This window comes from Montipora capricornis, chromosome 8 (genome assembly GCF_036669925.1).
Source record: "Montipora capricornis isolate CH-2021 chromosome 8, ASM3666992v2, whole genome shotgun sequence".
Lineage (NCBI taxonomy): Eukaryota > Metazoa > Cnidaria > Anthozoa > Scleractinia > Acroporidae > Montipora > Montipora capricornis.
The window spans coordinates 15,610,842-15,633,341 of record NC_090890.1 but is presented as its reverse complement, the minus strand read 5'-3'; the positions used below and the strand labels follow the sequence as shown (position 1 = coordinate 15,633,341).

Sequence of the window (22,500 nt, the reverse complement as noted above, 5' to 3'; positions counted from 1 at the left end):
AAATATTGAAACCATGTCTGGAACATCAGTTAACAAATAGCATAGTCATTTGTTGGCACAGAACATCTTATAGCACTGTATAGATTATTTCCAATAACCAAAATATTGTTCAAAGTAGAATTAGTCCACAAACTAATATCTTGTATTTGATGGTATATAATAGTGGTAAGTGACATTGCTTACCAGCATTCACACCAAAGATTGCTTCATTTCCTTGAGTAGAGTCAGCGGACACAGTGGTTGTTGGATCAATGATATCAAATACTGTAGGACCTGGATTTTCCTCCACATCATCACCTGCACTTTTAGGTATTGCTAATGCTGTGTGTACCATCAATGTTTATCACTGCTACTCCAGTAGATGCTGCTAGTAACACTGTTGGATTCTCAGGATTCATTGGAGCATGTCTATAGGTTTTTACTACAGTGTGGTAAATTGTTTTAATTAAATGGCTTTTCCCAGCACCACCACTTCCAGTTGTAAACAAATAAACTGGTTAAACATTTTGTGACTTCAGACTGTTGAGGTTTTCATTTTATTTCTAGTCCATGAAAGCACCCTGTTGTAAGCTTTGCGTTGCATTTTTAATTATTTAACGATCTAACTGATTGACGTAATTGGTCATCAGATATTCCTCTTGGCTGTTTATACATTGTTATTGCTGATGGACTGTGATTTCCAGTAGTTTGGGAATTTGCACCAAGCTCTGATGGTACTTGTTCATTGAACACCTTATCTACTGATGATTCATCTTAGAATTCTAGTTAAATTTCAGCATTCTCTTGATCATTTATAAGATCATATGAATGTATGATAGTGCCATGCTTGTTTCTTAGCCATTCTAGTGCGTCTGGTACTAGCAAATAGCTGATAGAGATGATGTAGTGTGCACCAAAAGTTGTCTAAACTGTGCAAATGGCAATAAGAGAAAGAATAGCGGCAAGTCATCAATGTACAATTCAGAACTGGTCCTGAAATTTGAATTTGAATTTAAGGAACCCATTTCACTGCTGCATTGTTATGGCAAATTTTCAACCAATCATGCATGGACGCATGGTGGGCTGAATGGAGTTAAACTAAGAATAAGACCCCAAGTACGCATTGCGGACCTATTTTTTTTCGTCCTCGACCGTTCATTTGGTATCATTGAGCGTTCTCTCCGACCTTGAAAAAAAATCCTCTGGCACCCAGGGTAATTTGGAATCGCTGAGCGTTCTCTCCGACGTTGAAAAAAACAATTCCTCTGGCATCCAGGGTAGTGCCGATCATATAGCGATAGCAAAGACCTGAGCGAAGCTTGGAAATCGAGCAGGATTTTGAAGTTACAGAGCAGTATAAATGCGATGATTTTTGGCATGATGCTAGCAAAATTATCAACTTTTGATATGCCCAAGGCTGGGAGGTGAGCGACCTTTGGAAATGGGAGAAATTCGGCTAAATTCTGCAGGCACTCGGCCGTGAGCTCTCTTTGAAGTTGCACGCCTTGTCTATTTGTATTGTATAGAAGGTATTCACGTGACGTCATCGCCGCCATGTTGGTGGACGAAAACAAAAGATCTCTAATTGGCTTCTTTTGTTCGTCCACCAGAAGTCGTACATTTTTCTATTGTTATTGGTGTACCTAGAGGTTGGTTGAAAACGTTCTTTGTGACGACGCGTCGGATTTGAAGGGGAAATCGACCGTCCCATATACCCATCAAATCACTCAGGACAGCGCAGAAAATAGTGGGTTAGTGAACTTTATTTATCTGGTCCGTAAGATGAATTTTCGAAAAGAGAACATTTCGGTTTGAAGTCTTTATGGTACATTTTCCTGGATCAGTTGAGTCGGCCGTATAACGTGACGTCACGCACTCTTGCATCCTTAGGGTTGTCTGTTGTAACGGTCAGATATGATCATGAGTGATTTATGTTTTTCGGATCGAAACTTACCCAAACATGACAAAAGTACATTGAGTTTGAAATCATCTATCGAGTTTTATTAATCGATATGTGAGATCAAGAAACCAATGTATTAGAAATGAATATCACCCTACCAGTTTGAGTGATCTGTAATCGAGATTTAAAAACTACAATGCAAGAATTAGAAATCACTAATCGAGAATTATAATCACCAAAGGAGTTTCAGTGTTCGATGTGTGAGATAAAGAAATCACCATACGAGAAAGGGAAACCACATATCGAGCGTAAGATTGATGCCGCAATGTGCTGAGAACCAGTCATCGCATGACGAGTTTGAGAAAGCTCCAGACGAGAATAAAACCTCACCATGTGAGAATATCGATTACCTTTGCTCGAGCCAGTGAGCTACGGAAGTCAGCAGTGCACGCAAAATTGTACATAATAATCAATCATACGTGAAGTAGTCACTCAGAGAGAGTGGAAAATTTGGCGAACCTTTTCGACACCAGTGACACTGATGACTTGAGAGACTTTTTGGATCCCCTAAGCGGCACCATATCCAGACTTCTGAAGAAGTTTATGGAGAATACGAGCTCGTAGGATTGGAATCTTTCGAAAGAGGGTTCGATAAACAAATAAGCAGAGTTTTTGTGGCTACATCTGTGACGTGGATTGTTTTGGGTGTTTTCACCATTGGAAGATGAATCTAACTTCCTTCTGGACCGCTTGCAATGTGTTCCGGTATCGACGTCATCCTGGACCAACGTCACCTCTGGTTTCCTTCAAGGCACCGTCTTTGGACCTCTCTTGTTCCTGATATGTACTAATGACATGGTTTTTAACCTGTGTTTGACAATTAAATTACTTACTGATGATAGTGTTCTTTACTCTGAAAATTCAAGTATTCATGATGACAGTCTATTTTAAAAAGACCTTGACACTCTATCTTCTTAGGCCATTACTTGTTTTATTCTAACTAAATGTAATATTATGTCAATGACCAAGTCACCCCTTAATCCTTTAAGCCCCCCGCCCCTCCCCCCGGGGGGGGGGCTTCATTGACGAATAAATCGTCTGTTGCTAGACACAGTAAAATCCGTAAGTGGCCATTGAGAGTTAAGGGGTGCTTCCAGCCAACTATAGGCTTTGTAGCATACCACCTGTTAGAGCCAATCTCTTGCCATAAATATCGTCGTGTTTTCATGCAGAATAACCTAGAATGGGATTCCCACGTCAAATTTGTTAAAAATAGTAAGGCGATGAAGATACCTCTTATGTCAGTGGAAATTTTTGTTAATGTAGTCAGTATGGTAAGAGCCAAGCGTACAATTCTCTTGTAAGACTTCATGCTGAATATGGGTCAGCTGCATGAAATCCTTTTGAAAGACAGCACATAAATACTCTGGAAACCTTTCAACGATGTGCTAGAGGATTCGTCTGCTCCGTTTACTCAAGGTCCTCCAGTGTCACCTCCATTCAGCAAATGCTTGGCTGGGACACCCTTGAAGTCCGTCATCACCTTAGTGCTGTAACTATGACATTCAAAGCTGTACACAATTTAAACCCACCTAACCCTTCCTTCAGCTGTGGATTTAGCTTATAGCGGCACTCGTTCTAATCATCCTTGCAAGTTTAGACATATTTTTGCCCATAGTAATGTGTACAGATTTTCCTTTTTTCCTCGTTCCATCTTGTTGTGGAACAGTCTCCCCCTGCTCACTATGATGTTGAGTCAACTGCTACCTTTTAAAGATATGCACTACCAACTATAAGACACAACTTAACTGTTGTACCTAGTGTAAATTTAGGTCCTTGTGTGTTGATTTATTTTAGCTTGCCAATTTGTTAGGTCTTCTTTTTGTCCTGCTTCTTTTTCAGCACTGACCGTTTCTTAACATCCTGTATAGGGAAGATATCTGTTTACAAACATTGCTTTTGTTATTCAAATAAGCCAACCACACGAACAAAAGACACTTTGACACCAATGAGGCTATGGTTGGCACATTAATGACAATAGGTGATGCCAATGATATCATTTCTAGTCTCCTGACTGCTAGGAGTATTAGATGTGCATGTATATACCGGTTATTGGCGGAGTGCTCAACAGAGTTATTGTGCCATATCTCGAGTATGCTCAGAAAATCAAGAAATTCTAGAAATCACAAAAGGCTAATGACACAGGCAGTAAATAAAAGTACTGGAGCATGACCTAAACCGTGACCTCCAATAATAGCATACGAAAGAGGTAAATCTCTTTAAAGGCATGCTCGCTAGTACAAAAAAATAACGTTAAGGCTCTAATGCGAGGTGACCACAGAAACCACACTAAACAAGTCCATGCAGACTTGTCATTAACTTCCTGTCCACCGGCTGTTCGCGTTTCACTACTAGTTGACGATGCGCCATCACAGTACCTTTCCACTGGCCTGTAACTTCATAGAAGATTTCTATCAAATGTCCCAAATAACCTGCTGACCAAATAAAGACTCGCTGGAATCCAAAAAGTCTCTCAAGTCATCAGTGTCACTGGTGTCGAAAAGGTTCGCCATATTTTCCACTCTCTCTGAGTGACTACTTCACGTATGATTGATTATTATCACATAGTGAACTTTTATTCTCGTTTGGTGCTTTCTCAAACTCGTCATGCGATGACTGGTTCTCAGCACATTGCGCCTTTCTCGTATGGTGATTTCTTTATCTCACACATCGAACACTGGAACTCGTTTGGTGATTCTATTTTCGATTAGTGATTTCTAATTCTGGCATTGTAGTTTTTAAATCTCGATTACTGATCACTCAAACTGGTAGGGTGAACTCTTGTTCTTAGGCCATCGTATAGCTTGATTAAGAAAATAACACAAACAGCATTGATAAACATTGTATTCCAACGCATTTTTTATAAAACTTGACGTTTCGTATGCTAGTCAACATACATTTTCAAAAGTGACCGTTACAATTTTTGAAAACTATATATTTATATATTGTAACGGTCACTTTTGAAAATGTATGTTGACTAGCATACGAAACGTGAAATTTTATAAAAAATGCGTTGGAATACAATGTTTATCACCACAGTTTGTGTTATTTTGACACACAGTGATTGCTTGATCTCACATATCGATTAATAAAACTCGATAGATGATTTCAAACTCAATGCACTTTTGTCATGTTTGGCTTGCCATAGAAACTCAAACTGAAAAAAAAATACAAATTGAGATTAGACAATGGGATTGTTAAATTTTGAACCAATCAAAGAGTAGCTAGCCAGGTATAAGTTTTTTTGCGCAAACACAACTGCCATGATTCAGTGATTATTTGCACCTACCTATTCGTTTAATAACGATGACTCGAACAAAGCAATCGGCACGCAAGCGATTTTGTGGAGTGAAGAAACCTCATCGTTACAGGCCTGGAACAGTCGCTCTTCGTGAGATCCGTCGTTACCAGAAGTCCACCGAGCTGGTGATCCGCAGGCTGCCCTTCCTGCGCCTTGTGCGTAAAATCGCTCAAGATATCAAGACCGATGTACGCTTCCAGAGTTCTGCTGTGATGGCTCTTCAAGAAGCGAGTGAAGCTTATCTGATTGGTCTTTTTGAAGATACGAACTTGTGCACCATTCACGCCAAGCGAGTCACTATTATGCCCAAAGACATTCAGTTGGCCCGTCGAATCCGTGGAGAGCGAGCATAAACTCCAAACCGGCTTAACTCCAGAATACACGGCCACTTCAAAACACTTCTGGAAATAGGGCATTGTAAAATATAGACTGGATTGGACCGGGGGATTGGATTTGTAAAAGATAGACTGGATTTGTAAAACCTGGATTTGCGAAAGGTAGATTTGTAAAACATGGAATTGTAAAAGGTAGATTTGTAAAACACGGATTTGTAAAAGGTGGATTTATAGAAACATGGTAGCATGATTCGACTGTTGATTTGTTTATTTCTTTGTCTATCCCATTTTAACTTTAACTATTTTATTTTATTTTCATTTTTTTTGTCGCTAGACGTTTAAATAAGTACTGACAAAAACTTTTTGTTCGTGCATTGTTGATTACTACCATTTGCGTGCTTGATTGAAGCGTGACGAATTTTGCGCGAAGTTTTACTTTTCAAACGTTAACGGTTTGTCCGGTTGTGTGTCACTTTTGACCAATGAAACGTTGGCGGTTATGTTTTGAAATTGACCACGTATTTGACGGCATACCACAGGCGGCCCAGAGTCGGAAGGTAAACAATTATAAGAATTTGTATGGGAATCTCGATAACAAACTGAAAAAGATATTTACCCGCAAAAGTTCTCAATAAAAAAGCCGTACTTTATTGTCGTGGTGAACTGCTCGCTTTTTGTGTGGTTATTTGCCTGATTGAATGCGATTTAAGCGACTTCTCAACTTTCCCGGGTTGTCGTACATAAATAAAGGAAAGGCTGGAAAGTAATTTCTAGCTTGCCTCACATCTCGCCGATAAAATCACACTTCTCCGGCATCAGTCACGCTCAAACTCCGGCGATGGCTACACGGATAAATTTACTTCTCCTTGACCAAGTTTCAAGGTCCAGCGAGTATCCATTGCTGAGAAACCGCGAAAAATATTCAAATTTTCAAAATCCCTCGAGGCTCGCTTGCAACGAATTTTGACACGGCTGGTCAACCGTTCTCTTGAGCCTCGATACGGTGAGAGCAAATAAGTGAGCGGTTGACCAGCTGTGTCAAAATTCGTGGCAAGCGAGCCTCGAGGGATTTTGAAAATTTGAATATTTTTCGCGGTTTCTCAGCAATGGATTCTCGCTGGACCTTGAAACTTGGTCAAGGAGAAGTAAATTTATCCGTGTAGCCATCGCCGGAGTTTGAGCGTGACTGATGCCGGAGAAGTGTGATTTTATCGACGAGATGTGAGGAAAGCTAGAAATTACTTTCCAGCCTTTCCTTCATTTAGGTACAAGTGACAACTCGGGAATTTGAGAAGTCGCTTAAATCGCATTTAATCAGGCAAATAACCACACAAAAAGCGAGAAATTCACCGCGACAATAAAGTGCGGCTTTTTTATTAAGAACTTTTGCGGGTAAATATCTTTTTCAGTTTGTTATCGAGATTCCCATACAAATCCTTATAATTGTTTACCTTCCGACTCTGCGCCGCCTGTGGGCATACCAGCATGTTTTGTTCATGTGCTCTTCAAGTTTTCAGGTTTTCTGTGAGAGCGGAGATATTTATGAATCTGCCTAGGAATCTAGAAGAGTCATAAACATCTCTCCCGTGAGTTTCCAAAGACACAGAATATGGAATTTGGTATACTTTACCAAGAAGAGATTCAGCAACTATGAGAAAAAATATACATGAAACCGAAGTGAAGCTAGAAAGATCGAGGAGGAAATATTTCTGCGTCTAGGGCATCCTGCGCACACACACACTTCAAGGAGCATTTAAAATCTTGATCTCAGGCGACTCCTGGACAGTAATTTACCTCATTCCAAACTTGTTGACTTTGAATTTTTTTGTTTCCATTGCAAAACGAGCAGAGACGTTATTAGGGCGGTCATGCAAAACCTGAACGCTCTCACGAACAACTACACTTTCGAAAAGTCCTTCGTCTAGATACACGCGGAACTCGCTCATCTAAATCACGTTTCGCTCGGCAAAACACTTTCTCCTGGGATTATCGTGAGGTCGACTTGTGGCAAGTGTAACGAAAAACCTGAAAACTTTGAGAGAACGTGAACAAAACATGCTGGTATGTCCTCAAAAACGTTGTCAATTTCACAACATAACCGCCAACGTTTCATTGGTCAAAAGTGATACATAACCGGGAAACCGTTAACGTTTGAAAAGTGAAACTTCGCGCAAAATTCGTCACACTTCAAGGATGGACGTAAATGGTAGTAATATTAGCATTTGGGAACTTTTAAGAATATTCGAGAAGTAATTACGCCTAGTAAGCATTCTCGGCATTCTCTCGTGTTCAAAAAAAAATTCCGAACAAACGACCACGCTGCCAAAAGACCGGAATTTTAAAAATGCAGTGTAGTATGGTTGCCGAAATGTGTCAATATTCGATGTCGCATATAAGAGTTGGATAATTTCCACATATTAACAATAAAATACAAATACATTTGAGTTTGTTCAATACATTCGATAAACTTGTAGCAAAATTCGATAAATTTGCCTTCATACGCATTCGATTCTCTCCTCCATTTATGCACCCTGCCAGCAGAGCCTCCTTTTGTCTTTTTCTTTACTGAGGAGGAGAAAAGTAGGCTCTGCCCGAATTAAATCGCGTCAACTCTTTGAAGCCGCCGCTGCCCGAGCTTCTGGACTAGTCAATCTTGTTTTCTCTCGTGAAACCGGTTATTCCAGTGCGAGCGTCCCTTTAGTGACAAAACCGATGGTTATAATTGAGCCCGCTGAACCATGAAAAACCAAGATGGCAGCGAGATGTTGCATACTAGGCTTGGGTTTGAGTCTGTATCATGTCAACATGCAGCGCATATTCAATAAAGATGTTACTCGATTCATGCTGAGCCTTTCTCGAGAACGCCAAAATCGAGCAAGCAAAAGAAAGGCTCTGCTTGCAGGGTGTCATTTATGAAACAATTCAAGCAATATTCATTGGATGATTCCAGCAAAGTTCATTCGATTATTCAAACCGGCCAATATTCCCAACGGGAGCTGATTAAGTGTTGGAATGTGACGGAAAGCATGGGACTCGCACTGTTTAATATATTCAAGGCTATAAATGTGTATGCCCCCTCTGGTGGGCCTCTGTTTTCCCGTAAAACCCGCGGCCACTCGTTAGAAGTGCGTTTTGTTTCCTTCAAATGGCTCAAGTCCCTGTTCCACCTCAGCCGCCTGCTCCACCGGCTCCACCAGCTCCTCCTATACAAGTTCAACAAGTTCAACAGCCCCAAATGGCGCAAGGGGGGCCCTTTTTGGCCGGGCATACTTACTGGGTTAGGTTTAGCTGCCATCACTTATGTTGGGCGATTACTGAGCTTCCCGCCCCCCCTTCCTTATATTTGCTTAGGATCAAGTAAGGCAGCTTCGAGAACAAGTGGATGGGGTGTCACAGGCAGCCCAGACGTCTATAGTTGACCAAGCTCTCCTCATGGTCCGCCAACTGGTCTCCCGTCCTCCTAATGTATTCGTTCCATACGCACTAATTGGGGAACTAGAACATTTAGAGGATGTTGCCCGTCGTGCCGCACACGCGGATGCAAGAAGGTTTACTGCCGTCCCTACAAGCTGCAAAAAGCACCCTCCCAGCCCAAGATTGTTGGATCTGGTGACTCATATGCTTGGGAATGATATTGAAAAAAATGCCAAGACAGTTGCTAAGATGTATAAGTCGTCAGTTCCTTTGTCACTGACACCCAGGGATGGTGGTGCAGGATATTCTAGACCCGTCCAGGATTGGCCGTACCCCAGGGGTGGGGGTAGACAACTGCCGACAACTAGAAAGGTCAGGTGTTTCAAGTGTCGCCGTCTTGGGCAAATTGCCCGAAACTGCCTTCAGTCCCCCATGAATTGAAATAGGTCAAGAGTGTTTATCTTGTACATCTTTCTGCATGAAGGTACGATCTGAAATAAACGTCTCTAAGTTAATTATCATTTGTTGTAGCTATTTCTTTCTTTTGCGGCCCTTAACTCTTCCTCCAGTGGGGTCAATTGTCCCAGGGTGTTCTAAAGCCCTTTGTGCCCGACTCTTGCAGTTGCGCCGGGACTGTTGTCCTCCGCTGGTCTCCGGGGGATCCCATTTCTCACCCGTCACTCTCTTTGTATCTCCGTTAGCCACCTGATACAAAAGACAATGTCCTCAACAGTATCTAGTACCTGATTGGGAAATTGTGTCCAACTTTAACCCAATGGTGGCAGCCGCATTGTTACATCAACGGGAAGTCCGCTGGACAACTCTCCCGGGGGCCGCTGTGAGGGCATCAGTCCCAGATCATGAATGCTTTGTTATGGGAAAACCGCCGTATGCCGCTTCAAGGTTGCCCTCTTTATGGGTACGTGACCCCGAGTGTTTCATTGCGGGTGAAATTCACCAACATCTCGATGTTTGGGATAAGCTAACCCAAGATCTACCCAACAGAGATGAAATAATGGGTTGGATCCAGAAAAAAGTGTCTGTCTACGACTTTGTCCAACCGTTCAAGAGACAGTTTGGTGGCTGCACCTACGATTCCAGCTTCCCTGAGCCAAGATTGTTTCATAACCACAACTCTTGTAAGCCGTTTACAGAGTTCATCTCAAAAACCATAATGGATCGCATTGCTGTCGGTGCCGTTGGCGTCCATGGAAGGGTTGGACAATGTGCCCCCCCCCCCCCCCCCATCAATTGTGACGCCACTGACTGTCGAACCGAGCAAGCCTCGCCTGTGTCAGGACCAGCGCTACCTGAACCGTTAGATGCGGGTTATGCCCTTCCGTCTTGATTCGCTCGTTGATGTTACACGCTACTTGGAGAAGGACCATTTTCAGACCAAGCTCAATGACCTGCTAATGTCGACTGCTAATGGGTTTCCAGTGGGGGGGATGGTGGTTCGTTAACCACGTGCTTCCCTTTGGCTGGAAAATCTCCCCATGTATTTACCAGTCCCTCGGCATGGTAGCAACCCAGGAAATCCGGAGTCAAGGTGTTCCATGTTGCCAGTATATTGATGATGGCCATGTGGGGCAGCGTAGACCCAGGTCACTTGAACAGACCGGTACTCAGATCCCCGGGCCAAGCAGTTTCGAATTGGCGGCAGCAGCCAACCATATAGCAGTTTGTATTTTAACATCTTTGGGATACTTCCTGAACCTTGCTAAGTCTGTCTTTGTACCTGTTCAACACCTTGTTTATCTGGGACTTTGCTGTGATTCAACACTTACAGCCTTTTCTCTGCCGTCTGACAAGATCTAGAAATTTGCTGAGCTTCGAAAGCAGATACTATCTGAGCGGTCTGTGTCATTGGTTAGCATCCGGAAGATTATTGGCAAATGTATTTCTTTCAGCTGGGTTGTTCCAGCAGGGAAGCTGTTTACTAGAGAGATGAACCTTGCGGTCTCCAGAGCCCTTAAGTGTACGAAATTTGTCAAGATCACTGGCCCCCTTCGAAAGGAACTTGAATACTGGCGATTCCTTGACACATGGGAAGGCCATATGACCTGGCGTGAAGAGGGCCATGTTTCACTCTCATTGGCTTCGGATGCGTCTGGTTCGGGTTGGGGCGGGGCACTGTTGAACAGTGATGGTCAAGTCGTACAAGAAGTTGGTGATTCATGGTGTGAAACCATGCGGTCATCTCCAATTCATGTGAGACAGACAGTTGCACTTTCTCGTACGCTCCGATCCTTGGACGATGTTGTCAGGAATCGTCGCGTGAACGTTCTGGTCGACAGTACAGTGCTCTATGGCTGTTGGGAAAGGAAGTACGCCAGCTCTCATTCTATGCTGGAGGCCTTGAAAGATCTTTTTTAGACGAATGTGGACCTCAATGTGGCGATCTCCCTGCAGCTCTTTAAGTCGCCTGATAACCCAGCCGACGCTCCTTCTCGACGCCTTTCGCTTGTGGACTCCACCCTTAATCCCAGGATTTGGTCGACTGTCCAGAGTATGTTTGGCGGCCCACAAGGTCACACTTGTGACCTCATGGCTTTAGATTCCAATACCCAAAGGGACAACAATGGCATCCCACTTCCGCACATTGCGCCAGTACCTACGCCCCAAGCCATAGGTGTCAATTTGTTTACTCAACACATTGCTCGGTTGAAGGGTTCAGGCTTTGAGAGCTGTTTTGTTTCCCCCCCCCCCCCCCCCCTTTTCTGCTTATTGGTCCTGTTTTAAAATTCCTTCGGGAACAGAAGGCGGGTTGCACTATTGTGGTACCGGACAGGTACCCTCGGCCTTACTGGTGGCCTATCCTCCATGCTGAGTGTTCGCTACGACTGCGTCTGGCCAGGCAAGGTGATGTTGGCGTGCTACTTCGTCCAGCTAAAGATAGCTTCGTGGATTATGGCCCTATCCCTTGGGACCTTTGGGCCTTCAGAGTATGCTTTGATTGCTGACGGTCTTCTCTTTTTAAAAGAACGGAGGAGTAAGGCGTGGAAAGTAGAATCCTTTTTTGCCTTTACAGTGAATTCAATAAACCAAGCTTAACCTTGTTTTGTGCTGTCTCATCTCTTTTTCATAACTTTTTCTCGTCTCTCCCTAGCTCCTTCGCGAGGTTTCCAGAATCTGGGTCCCGGCAGTGGCCTGCCCTCAGTGTTCTTATCCAAACAACAGGCTGTTCAGGTTTTGCCAGCAATGCGGATACGCAAGGCGCATGTTGTTGTCCCCGCCGCAGCAACAACCCCTCGAGATCGATGTCGAATCAATCAAATCCCGGCCCAGCTGTTTAATAAACAATCCCCATATGAACGTCAGAAATCTCGGTTGATCGACCGGTTGTGTCAGTTTTTAGCTTCCCTGCCACTGCCCAAGGACCTAATGTCTGCCTCTCCTCACGATTTGGTTCGTTTCTTGGTGTGGAAGGACAAAAGAGGGAAGACTCAGGTCCATGCGGTTGGATGCCCTCGTCGGGGGCTCACGTGCCCCTCTCAGTGTGGTTGCCCTCACCGGCTGGCTGCGGGTTCCGTTGACTCCCTAATTGGCAAGCTTAGGGCTATGGGGACTGGGAGGAAAGGCTTGGCCTGGGAAACCCTGATGCCTCTTTGTTAGTGCGGAAATACCTTAAATGCATAAAGGAAGGGCAGGCAACCGCTGGTCTGACCCCGAAACAGGCCACCCCCTTATTCCTGGATAAATTGGCGAGACTATCGGACCACCTCGATAGACAGCTTGAGGCATGTAAAACCGACCCGATTAAGATGTATATCCTGTCCAGAGATCAAGCCTATTTCAAAACCTTGTTTTTCTCTGGGGACAGACCTGAAGACCTTGGCCAGGTTCGCACAAATGAAATCCTTAGGTTTCCCAATGTTGATGGGTTACTCTTTAACCACACATGGGGAAAAACGCTTCGTGGAGACAGATCGAATCGTTTCGGAATAAGATGTGCGAATGTCAAAATTTGTCCTGTAGCAGCGATTGAGAGATACATGGCTACCTCGCGTGCCATGCAGGTTGACCTAACTGATGGCTTTCTTTTTCAGCCGACAACCGTTCAGGGTGCAGTCTCTCCTTTATCTGTTTCCTCGGAAGCGATGAATAGCAGATTGAAAACGTACCTCAAAGAGGCTGGCATCGATGAAGGTGAGATGGCACATAGCTTTAGGTCTGGCTGTGCCATAACACTGGCTCTTTCGGGGTCGGCATTGGCGGATGTTATGAGCCATGTGGGTTGGGAGAGATAACACACACCTACCTATTACATGCAGCGTGAGAAGGTCCTTCGCCACGATAATACCAGTGCTCTCCTGACAGAGGCTGTTGATGACCACAATACTACCTCTGACCTCACTCGGTTGTATCAAAACCTGAACTCAGTGAAGAACTTTGTGCAAGCTTTTCCTACAGAGGAGACCCTGAGGCGCAAAGCTTCCTCGGAAACGACTTCCTAGAACAATTATGTGTGTCACTTTAGCTTTCTGATTAATGTCAGGTTTGGGAATAAGTTTTGGGAAGGGTTTGTGAGATATGGGAATATGGGCTGTCTGTGTGGGGAGGGGTCGTTCTTTTCGGGACTATGATCCCAGTGCCTCGCGAGGTGATCCGCCTCATTGTTCATACACAGAACAATGGGTCCAATTTTCCCCAATTCTTAATTAATCAGCGATCCGTGGAACAATGGCCGGTTTGGATAAACTACAATTCAAGAAATATTCATTCGATAATGCACATGACCTATCTTCCATATTTGGACAGAAGACTTGTATACTTAGTTTACAAAATGGCAGAACAATTTGAATCAGAACCTTTGGCGCTAAGCCTGCTCAATTTACTAGATAAATCTGAAGAGCATAGTTAATAGAGGGGACTGGTTTTGAAGCTCAGCAAACATCAAAGGAGCAAACAAAGATGCCAAGATTTAGGTTGGAAAATCCGCGACCGTGCACAATCTTTTGTTTTGCTCTCATACACTATGCATGAATACGTAACCAACACGTTTCCATTTGTTAGTTCCTCAGTACGGAGTAAACAACTATTGTGTGTTCTGTGCGGTCAAGGTCAAAAGAGAGAACAAAAACCTACAACAAAGAAATTTGTCGGGTTTCATAACCATTCCCCGCTATTAACTATGTGAATAGGTAACCTGTCCTATCGCAGCCAATGTATTTAATGGCGTTGAAATGGCTCTTTCTATTATTCTTGTCATGGCAGATACTATTAATGACGAACGACAGTCTTCGCAATTTTTTCTTGAACTTGGTGAGTGTTTTTGCGCAATTCATCGATACTGGTGGCAACAACTTGCTGAGACTGAGAGAAAGAAAAACCAGTGCTGTGGATTTAGGCAAGCCCTCTTGCAAAAGGAGCGGACGCGGGAGACCATCCTTCGATATACCACCAGCTATTTTGGAAGAATTGAGGGAGCTTGGGTTCACTTGGACTCGCATTGCTAAAATGTTAAATGTTTCTCGTTGTGGTTGCCCTATTGTTCCAGAACAAACGCTCTTTGTGTCAGAACAATAGGGCAACCAAGACACGTCACAATTATTCAAGATGGCGGCGCCCGGTAGATTTGAACTGAAAGCCAAAACAAGCGTTTTTGAAACTCATTTTTTTTCGGATATAAACGCTTTCATTGGGAAAAGTTTGAGCAATTTTAATTGCCAACATTATGTTCTGCGGTTTGAACTTATTTTGTTATTTTAGTGGAGGTTCCCTTTAAGGTATAAGAAGAGGTGTACCAAGTAATAAATCGTACCTTTTCTCGCCAAGAAGTTGCGTTTTGCTTCTTACAGTTGGTCTAGTGGTCTTTTGCGGAGACCGGAGTGATGTGCCCATCCCTTATTAATCATGAATTGGCACAAGGTGATCACGTGCACCTTTATGGTTGCCTAGCACATGATCAATTTCTTCCTTTTGACAAAACATCAGAGACTGCAGAAATCTTCGTGTTTTTACGATCGATTGTCATTAATCTTTCGATGAGAATTCGATTCAGAGCTATCAGTTATTGTGATGGAGGCAAATAAACGGTAGATAGATAGATATAAAAACGATGTTATTTTTTTCCTTCATTTGTCTTTTGGCTTGTCTTTTTTTGTTAACTCCTGGCTTTTTCGGTACTTTTTGGTGCAAACGTAAAGCCAAACAATGTTTTGACCTGGCATCAGATTAGACTAACAATAAGAGTAATTATGAAGCGGAAACAACAACTTCAGTCCTTTCTTAGTGTGTTCAATAAATGTTTGCTTAGTGCAACTGCAAGACATGCATGACATGCTGGAAAACGTCCGTCACAGCAATTTGCAGTTAGTTTTTTGCAGACTATTTGTTTAAAGAAGAACGAGTGAATTTTACTCAAGAGCGTGTTTTGTTATCTTTAAACTGAATTTATTATCAAAGCTTAAAGGCCGGGACACACTAGGCGATAAGTCGCTGCGACACGTCGCGGGGACAAGTCGCCGCAACAAATCGCCTTGTGTGACACGGTTAATTTCATGAAAACCATTGCCGCTGCGACAGAATTTTGTCGCCGCGATCAGTCGCACGAATTCAAACCAGTTTGAATTCATGCGACTTATCGCAGCGAAAAAATTAGCGAAAGCAGCGTTGTTGCATCGTGTGTACAGTTCCGGCAACAAGTCGCTGCGACAAAATATAAATGAACCAATGAGAGAGCATCATATGGTCAGCCATATTGAATTAGAAAACTAGTTCACATTCCCCCTCATACGAGATCACTGCGTGTGCTCCGAACAGGCGTCGTGTCGCAGCGACTTGTTTTGCAAGAAGTACACATGGAGCAACTTGTCGCAGAGACATGTCCCTGCGACTTGTGCGATAGCGTCTTGTTTGTTTTTTTTTAATGCGTGGTTACCTAACCCCAATTTTCTTTTTGGATTTCAATAAAACTTGCTAAGATTTGCTTTTCCTACACATTCAGTAAACTGCGCAAAAATACCTTTGAATTAGTAGGCACTGTCCTTAATTTCGCAAAACAAACAAAAATGTCCCTTTCGTAGCTTCCGTATTTTCCCTATTTTTTGACTAACTTCCACCATTAATAAAGCAAGGATGCCGAACATTCGAAAATAACAGTATAGGGGAATGGCAAAAATTTGATACAACAAAATTGGGCAAAAAAAAAGACACCCGACCCCGGCCCCGCGTTTGGCTACTACCATAAAAATTTAGAACAAAGCAAGTTTTGCTAGTGCGGTCATTTAAAAAAACCAAGAAAGACGTTCTTAGCTGATTCTCAGTTTGGTCGATGTTCTTAAAATCTGGGTAGATCTCCAGTGTCTGCAAAAGGATGACTGCAGGTTAGGGTTGTATAGGTAATTGTTTTACAACAACTGAAACAGCCCAAACCTTTACAAAAATGCTAGCCTTTGGCTTAAACATGATTTTTTTAGGCGTAAGGTTAGCAACAGTAAAGGTTTGGCGGGTTGTTTCAGCCATGTGCATATTGAAACAATAACCTACAAACTGCAGTTTACAGCCTCCAGGCTCCATGCACATCGCAGACTGCACCAAAGACAATCCCGAACACCTACACCACTAAATAGGGTATTTGCAGTAATATCATCTAAAGTTTCTGCGATAGTGCGGTTACGCTTACGATTTACGTGTATTCCAAATATTCTCCTCTGTTTCCCTTTTCTGTTGGTTTTAATTTCATTCAAACCATGTACTTATAAACACTTGCAAACTCAAATTTGATTGTTTCACGAGAACTTCAGAGAAATGCAACAAACTGTAAGCCATTGTTTGCTCAATTTTACACGCATATTACAATTGTGGCCTTCCTGTCCTTAACCTCTCCATTACGACTCTCACTCCGTCCATAGTTAAAAACAATCTTTATTGCGTTTTCATTCAGCCATTTATCGAAACTCTTCTTTTAACATCCAAATGCCTTTTCCTGTCAATGAATCCCTTGTAAAAGTGCAAATTTGCCGCAGCATCGAGCGAAAAACAACCGAGTCACTCCGCGGAAGTTTGAAGCCGAATTCGCCCAGAATTTCTTGAGTAGTTGCTTGACCAATTACGGCGCATTGTGAAGCGATAAAATTCCTCATCTCCATCAATAAACTGTCACTTTCGTTCGCAGTACCATCAGCGCCAGAATCGCTATTAGGAACCAGATTATTTCGCGCCCTCATTTTGGCGAGCAGATGACTGGAGTGGACTGGTTCTGACTCTCCTGCGGTTGTGCTACTCATGCCCACTTGGTCACCACTGAAGTGAGGCTTACTATCTGAGCTTGAAGAGGTCTGGAATAACAGCATTTACACAAAATGTTAAGAAATAGTACAACAAAACATACCATAATTTTTCCAGTTGCTACAGCAAAATCAGCCGTTGTGTGTGTCAAGCTTCGTCAAACGCTTGTATTGGGGGTGTAGGTTATGTCAAGCTAATTGCTTAGATTGTGCTACGGCAGTATGTTGTTTCCTTAGGTGAGTCTCCGCAGTCCAAAAACATACAAACAGTTCGTATCTCCTAGTGATAATGATCAAAACAGTTAATAAAAATGAATGGTATTTACTTTTGGGACTTCATTTATCACAGGTTTCTTCTTTTTCCCGAAACGCGGCCTGAAAAAATAGTAAGACAAAAGAACTCTTTAGAATCAAAAAATGGTCTATTTAAAGCTACAAGGAGAACTATCCCTGTCGTTTTAATGTCTTGTGATGGAACTGAGTTTAACCACATTACGTATAATTCATAACTTAGTAATTTGCCTTCCACGTACAACCCGAACGAATTTCAGCAGATTGCGCCATCCAAATGAAATAAAAGAGGACCATTCATTTTTTTATCCGTGCCTAGATTAAAAAGACAATGGCCAAAGTTTTTAAATTTTCAAGGCAACCAAACGGAAAAAATCCGATGGAATCTCTACGAGTACGCGGTAAATTACGAGGTTGCTCTTCATCTTCGGCCAGCAAGTTTCACACAACCAAAACACTTTTCTTATTTTACCTCTTTGGCTGTGGCTCCGATAAACCAGATGAACCTGACAGGCCTGTCCAGGTGAGAACACCGCTGGCCGCACCGAGACATCGCTGGCGCGATCTTTTAAGAGCCTCCACAGCGCTCTGCGCTACTCGGTTTGCCTCACCTTCAACCAAAGCTAAATCAGGGTTACTGGATTCCATTATGACATCATGTTTCAGGGCACTGTGCACACCTAAGAAAGTGAATAAACGCAGTTTTAGGAATTTGTTGCTTTGACTTCACTTAATCTAAGATTGATGTCGATAGGTTGAAGAGGCAGCCTGAAAAAAGGAAGATTGTGAACCCGTCTCCAACATGAAAATACCTACAAATAGTTTCTATTTAAAGAGATTTTGACCATTTTGCGGACCATTTTCGGATGCCCGGATTAACGGAAAAGAGCTCTATGACCTCTTTGGATTATTCAGTAAGTGATTGAATGTTTTACAGTAATGATTTAGCACGTGACAACCTGACCCGTTTTCCTGAAAAGGTGCTTAAGAATAAATTCATCTTGACGAGCGCTGTGTTGTTTTTGTTCTTCAATATCTTCAACACTTGAGTGGCTGGCATTCGTTGGGTTATACATTTCCTGATAGACCAGATTTTCTATCTCACGGCCGTCAATCTCTGCAAAAAAACAAGCATATTTAGTTCATAATAAATGACAAATTTGGGAAACGTAGTTGAACTACGACCAAAACAAAATTAATAATCAATTTGAATCTACTAAAATTACTAAAATCTAGCTAACCTAGTGAAATTCAGACGTAGGATTACAAGGAACAAAAATACAATCTAAGCTAAGAAAGCTCCTCTGAAAATACGGGTCTTCACTCCCTTTTTGAAAACAGCCAGCGACTGAATGTCACGTAACTGAGCAGGCAGGCTGTTTCACAAGGCATGAGCCCCTCCATGAAAAGATTTTGTGCACAGTGTGTGGAAAGCATTTTTCCTTGGGACACTCCAATAGCAGACTATCGTTTGACCTAAGATGGTATGATGACTCTCGCGTTATGTTAACTTAAGTTTACCTAAATGGCAGAAATGCTGGCGGGGGGAAGGGAAGCGTACAATTATGCTTTGCGGTAATTTAACGACGGTTCGTGCGTGGAATTGAAAGGAGATTTTAATACGTCTTGAGAAGAGACAGTACAAAACCTGGACCCCCAACCTGGACCCCCTACTTAAACTGCTTCTGGACCCCACAAGAGAAGAAACAAAACAATAGATGGTTTTCACTGTGACGTCAGCAAATTCTAAAATCAAAATCGCAAGCTCTTCTGGATTTTTACCTGAAGGAGGTTGAAGATGACCTAGAATAAATCTTTTCTCAAATTTCCAGTTCCGTGACTCTTTCGTTTCGAAAATACAGCATTTTGAATTACGAATCGTCACCTTGCGCGAGTGCGTGACACGATGATACAAAGCTATTCATGGTTTTCACGTGACGTCAGAAAAAACTAAAATTAAAAATTTTGAGTTTTTACCTTCATCGGGTAAAAGACATTTTTAAGATATAACTGTTGGCTTGTTTTCGGCTCGGTAGCATGCTTTGTTTTGAAATTAGAGCAGTTTGAATTCCAACTTTTTTTTACAATGTGTGACATCTGGATTGCTTCTGAGACATGAACATGTCACGTCCACGAAAATATCGATTCGCTTTGTGCTTTCGAGTCTGGGTAACCAATAAGGCCCATTTTCACCCTTGACGCAACGCGATCGCTTGTTACTGTTTTGAATCTCGAATAGTGTATTCCGATCGGCCAACTATTTTTGTCGCGCCACTTCGTGCTGTTGAAAACAAGAAACATCGCCATCAGCCTGATTGTTGTGTGGTTTACCGGGTGATTTTAACATGTCAAACCGCTAAAATTACCTTTTATCTTTATGGAGTCGACTGATTTAGACATTGGAGAATCAATGAAGCTGAATTTTTATGGTTCGGCTATTCAGCAAGGGGAATAGAATTATTCTGAAGCTAACGAGCTACTAGGTGACATTATTTCAGTGCTGAAATGCACGGCTTGCTTTTTACTTTGCCAGTTTCAATTTGTTAGGATACGTGGAACACAGAAGTAAAATGCTCTTGTAAAGATGCTTGTGCTCCAAAGAGTGGCAGAGGTTGTCTTTGTGGAGCGGCGAGCAAAACGTGTTCGCCTCGGCAATCCGTCATGTTGTTGGATACTATTCGACTTCAAATAGAAGTATTTAAAGAAATATAGACATAACATACTACGACAAAATTATGAAATGATAAGTAGAGAACGCATTCAAATCAGGACCTAAAAGGTTTATCGACGGATAGCTTTTCGAATTTTCGAATTTTTGTAATTTCGTGATACACGAGTGGTACCCTTTGACGAATAACTCGAGTTTCGAATATCGCATAGCCCTACGTCTATCCCTATGAACCTCAGCAGTCTGAACATTTCAAATAAATTAGGAAGATTTGTCATACACATGTATTTGATCTCATCAGCGAAACATAAGAGCTTTCATCGCAAAGTGAACTCCAGATGTTTTCCGTTGATGTTGGTGGCCAGTGGACAACGTGGCGTCTCCATACCAAACTCTAGAAAGTTGCGTGAAACTCTTCGACAAATAACTCACCTACGATGCACCGCACCTCGCAGACCTGAGAATTGGAGAAGTGGTTAAAAGATTTGTTTTCTACAACATTTCAAGTTCTTGACCTTTTTCATTGAACGATTTCGAATTTACTTATTTGTTGCGTGACAGTCGAACTATCTGCAGTTTGAGGATACGAGGAGCGAAATGAAAAACAGAACAGGCTCTGATCTTCAATGTGACAAGATCACATTCGCGCACAATCACAATTCCTTGCGTTTCGAAGAAAAATGTGTTCTTCTCCCGATTAGAGAACTGCCGCGTTCGTTTGCTTCCGGCTCACTCGCAGTAGCAATAAGATGGACCTAATCCGTGTTTCACTTAAAAGGTGAGAAATGAACTCTCGAATCGAATGAACGAGAGCGACGAGTGAATGTCACATTTCATTTCTACTTTAGGTCAGAATTACTAGGGACATATGGCTAATTATAGTGAGTGATATAATAGGTTGGTCATTGCTTTAATAATATTTGGTGGCTCCTAAAGGAGCCGTTGTATGTTTTGGCGGGCAGTGAAACTCAGCGAGTTTACTTGCTACTGGTATACTTCGTCACGGCTTTGGTTCCTTCACTGACAGCGTGTTTAGCCAGTTCACCGGGCAGAAGCAGTCTAATGGCGGTCTGAATCTCGCGGGAGCTGATGGTTGACTTCTTGTTGTAATGAGCAAGGCGGGAAGCTTCGCCAGCGATGCGCTCGAAGATGTCGTTGACGAACGAGTTCATGATGCCCATGGCTTTGCTGGAGATACCAGTGTCTGGATGAACTTGCTTCAACACTTTGTAGATGTAGATCGCATAGCTTTCCTTTCTCTTTCCTCGCCTCTTCTTCTTTCCATCAGCCGCGGCCTTTGCCTTACCAGCTCTCTTCTCGCCTTTCTTTCCAGCAACTTTGGGAGCCATAACTGTAGATCAGAACGTATTGAAATACTTGCTACTACTTGAAGAATTTTGAATTTATACCGAAACTTAGGAGAGATCAATTAACATACGGATCGAAATTCTCGATTTCTGATTGGTGTTTTTCACCTGACCTTTGAGGTTACATTGTCTTTCGCACAATAAGAATCGCTTACTTGCGAAACAAAACCTATCAAATTACGAAAACAATGAACATGATTTAATTGGTGCATTTCGATCCTTCCTGCAAAAGAAAGTATTATAAATATTGTCCTTCGCCTCCACTTAGTTGCATTTTCCTCTGTTTTTAGATTAAAGAACTGATCCGATAGTTCAACATGTCTGGTCGCGGTAAAGGCAAAGCAAAGGGCACCAAGTCTAAGACCCGCTCATCTCGAGCAGGGCTTCAGTTCCCCGTTGGTCGTATCCATCGTCTTCTTCGCAAAGGCAACTATGCTGAGCGTGTTGGCGCCGGTGCTCCTGTATACTTGGCAGCCGTCTTGGAATACCTGAGCGCGGAGATTCTTGAGTTGGCTGGCAACGCTGCTCGTGACAACAAAAAGACAAGAATCATTCCCCGTCACCTTCAGCTTGCTGTGCGTAATGATGAAGAGCTGAACAAACTCTTGGCTGGAGTAACAATTGCGCAGGGAGGTGTTCTGCCCAACATCCAAGCTGTTCTTTTACCCAAGAAGACTGAGAAGAAACCGAAAGCTTAAATTAAGCTCTCAAATACCACAACGGCTCCTTTAGGAGCCACCAAATAATGAGAAAGTCATGACCAACAATGAACAATAATATCAATTTCATAACCAAACGATCACAAATTTGTTCGCTATAAAAGAAATGCTTTGATATTTAAGTATGTGCCGATATTGCGTTACCTCCCGCCATTTGACTGTTGCAAATTATTCAAACCTACTTACTATAACTTCAAAACGGAACAACGTAGGGATAAACGACAGGTTATAGGCC

At 42.6% G+C, this 22,500-nt stretch overlaps 2 protein-coding genes and 1 long non-coding RNA gene across 4 annotated transcripts in view; 1 reads left to right on the top strand and 2 right to left on the bottom strand.

Annotated features, from left to right (window-relative positions):
- Positions 1 to 14,766, top strand: part of LOC138058894 (uncharacterized) — a 21,965-nt gene extending 7,199 nt beyond the window's left edge. The window contains exon 3 of the long non-coding RNA XR_011134112.1: positions 14,207 to 14,766. This is a non-coding gene — a long non-coding RNA (uncharacterized lncRNA). The remainder of the gene's footprint in view (positions 1 to 14,206) is intronic.
- Positions 14,767 to 16,653: 1,887 nt separating this feature from the next.
- The window catches only part of LOC138058890 (DNA excision repair protein ERCC-6-like), a 27,769-nt gene continuing 21,922 nt past the window's right edge, over positions 16,654 to 22,500 (bottom strand). For both annotated transcript variants that reach the window (XM_068904339.1, XM_068904338.1), the window contains exons 16-19: positions 18,476 to 18,628; positions 17,984 to 18,191; positions 17,547 to 17,595; positions 16,654 to 17,271 (exon numbers count right to left, since the gene is read on the bottom strand). In XM_068904339.1, coding sequence (XP_068760440.1) covers positions 16,882 to 17,271; positions 17,547 to 17,595; positions 17,984 to 18,191; positions 18,476 to 18,628 — 800 coding nt within the window. In that variant the 3' untranslated portion in view covers positions 16,654 to 16,881. The remainder of the gene's footprint in view (positions 17,272 to 17,546; positions 17,596 to 17,983; positions 18,192 to 18,475; positions 18,629 to 22,500) is intronic.
- On the bottom strand, positions 21,073 to 21,619 carry LOC138058892 (histone H2B, gonadal-like). Its single transcript, XM_068904341.1, has one exon. The coding sequence runs from the start codon at positions 21,526 to 21,528 to the stop codon at positions 21,157 to 21,159; it is 372 nt and encodes a 123-aa protein (XP_068760442.1). The 5' UTR covers positions 21,529 to 21,619; the 3' UTR covers positions 21,073 to 21,156.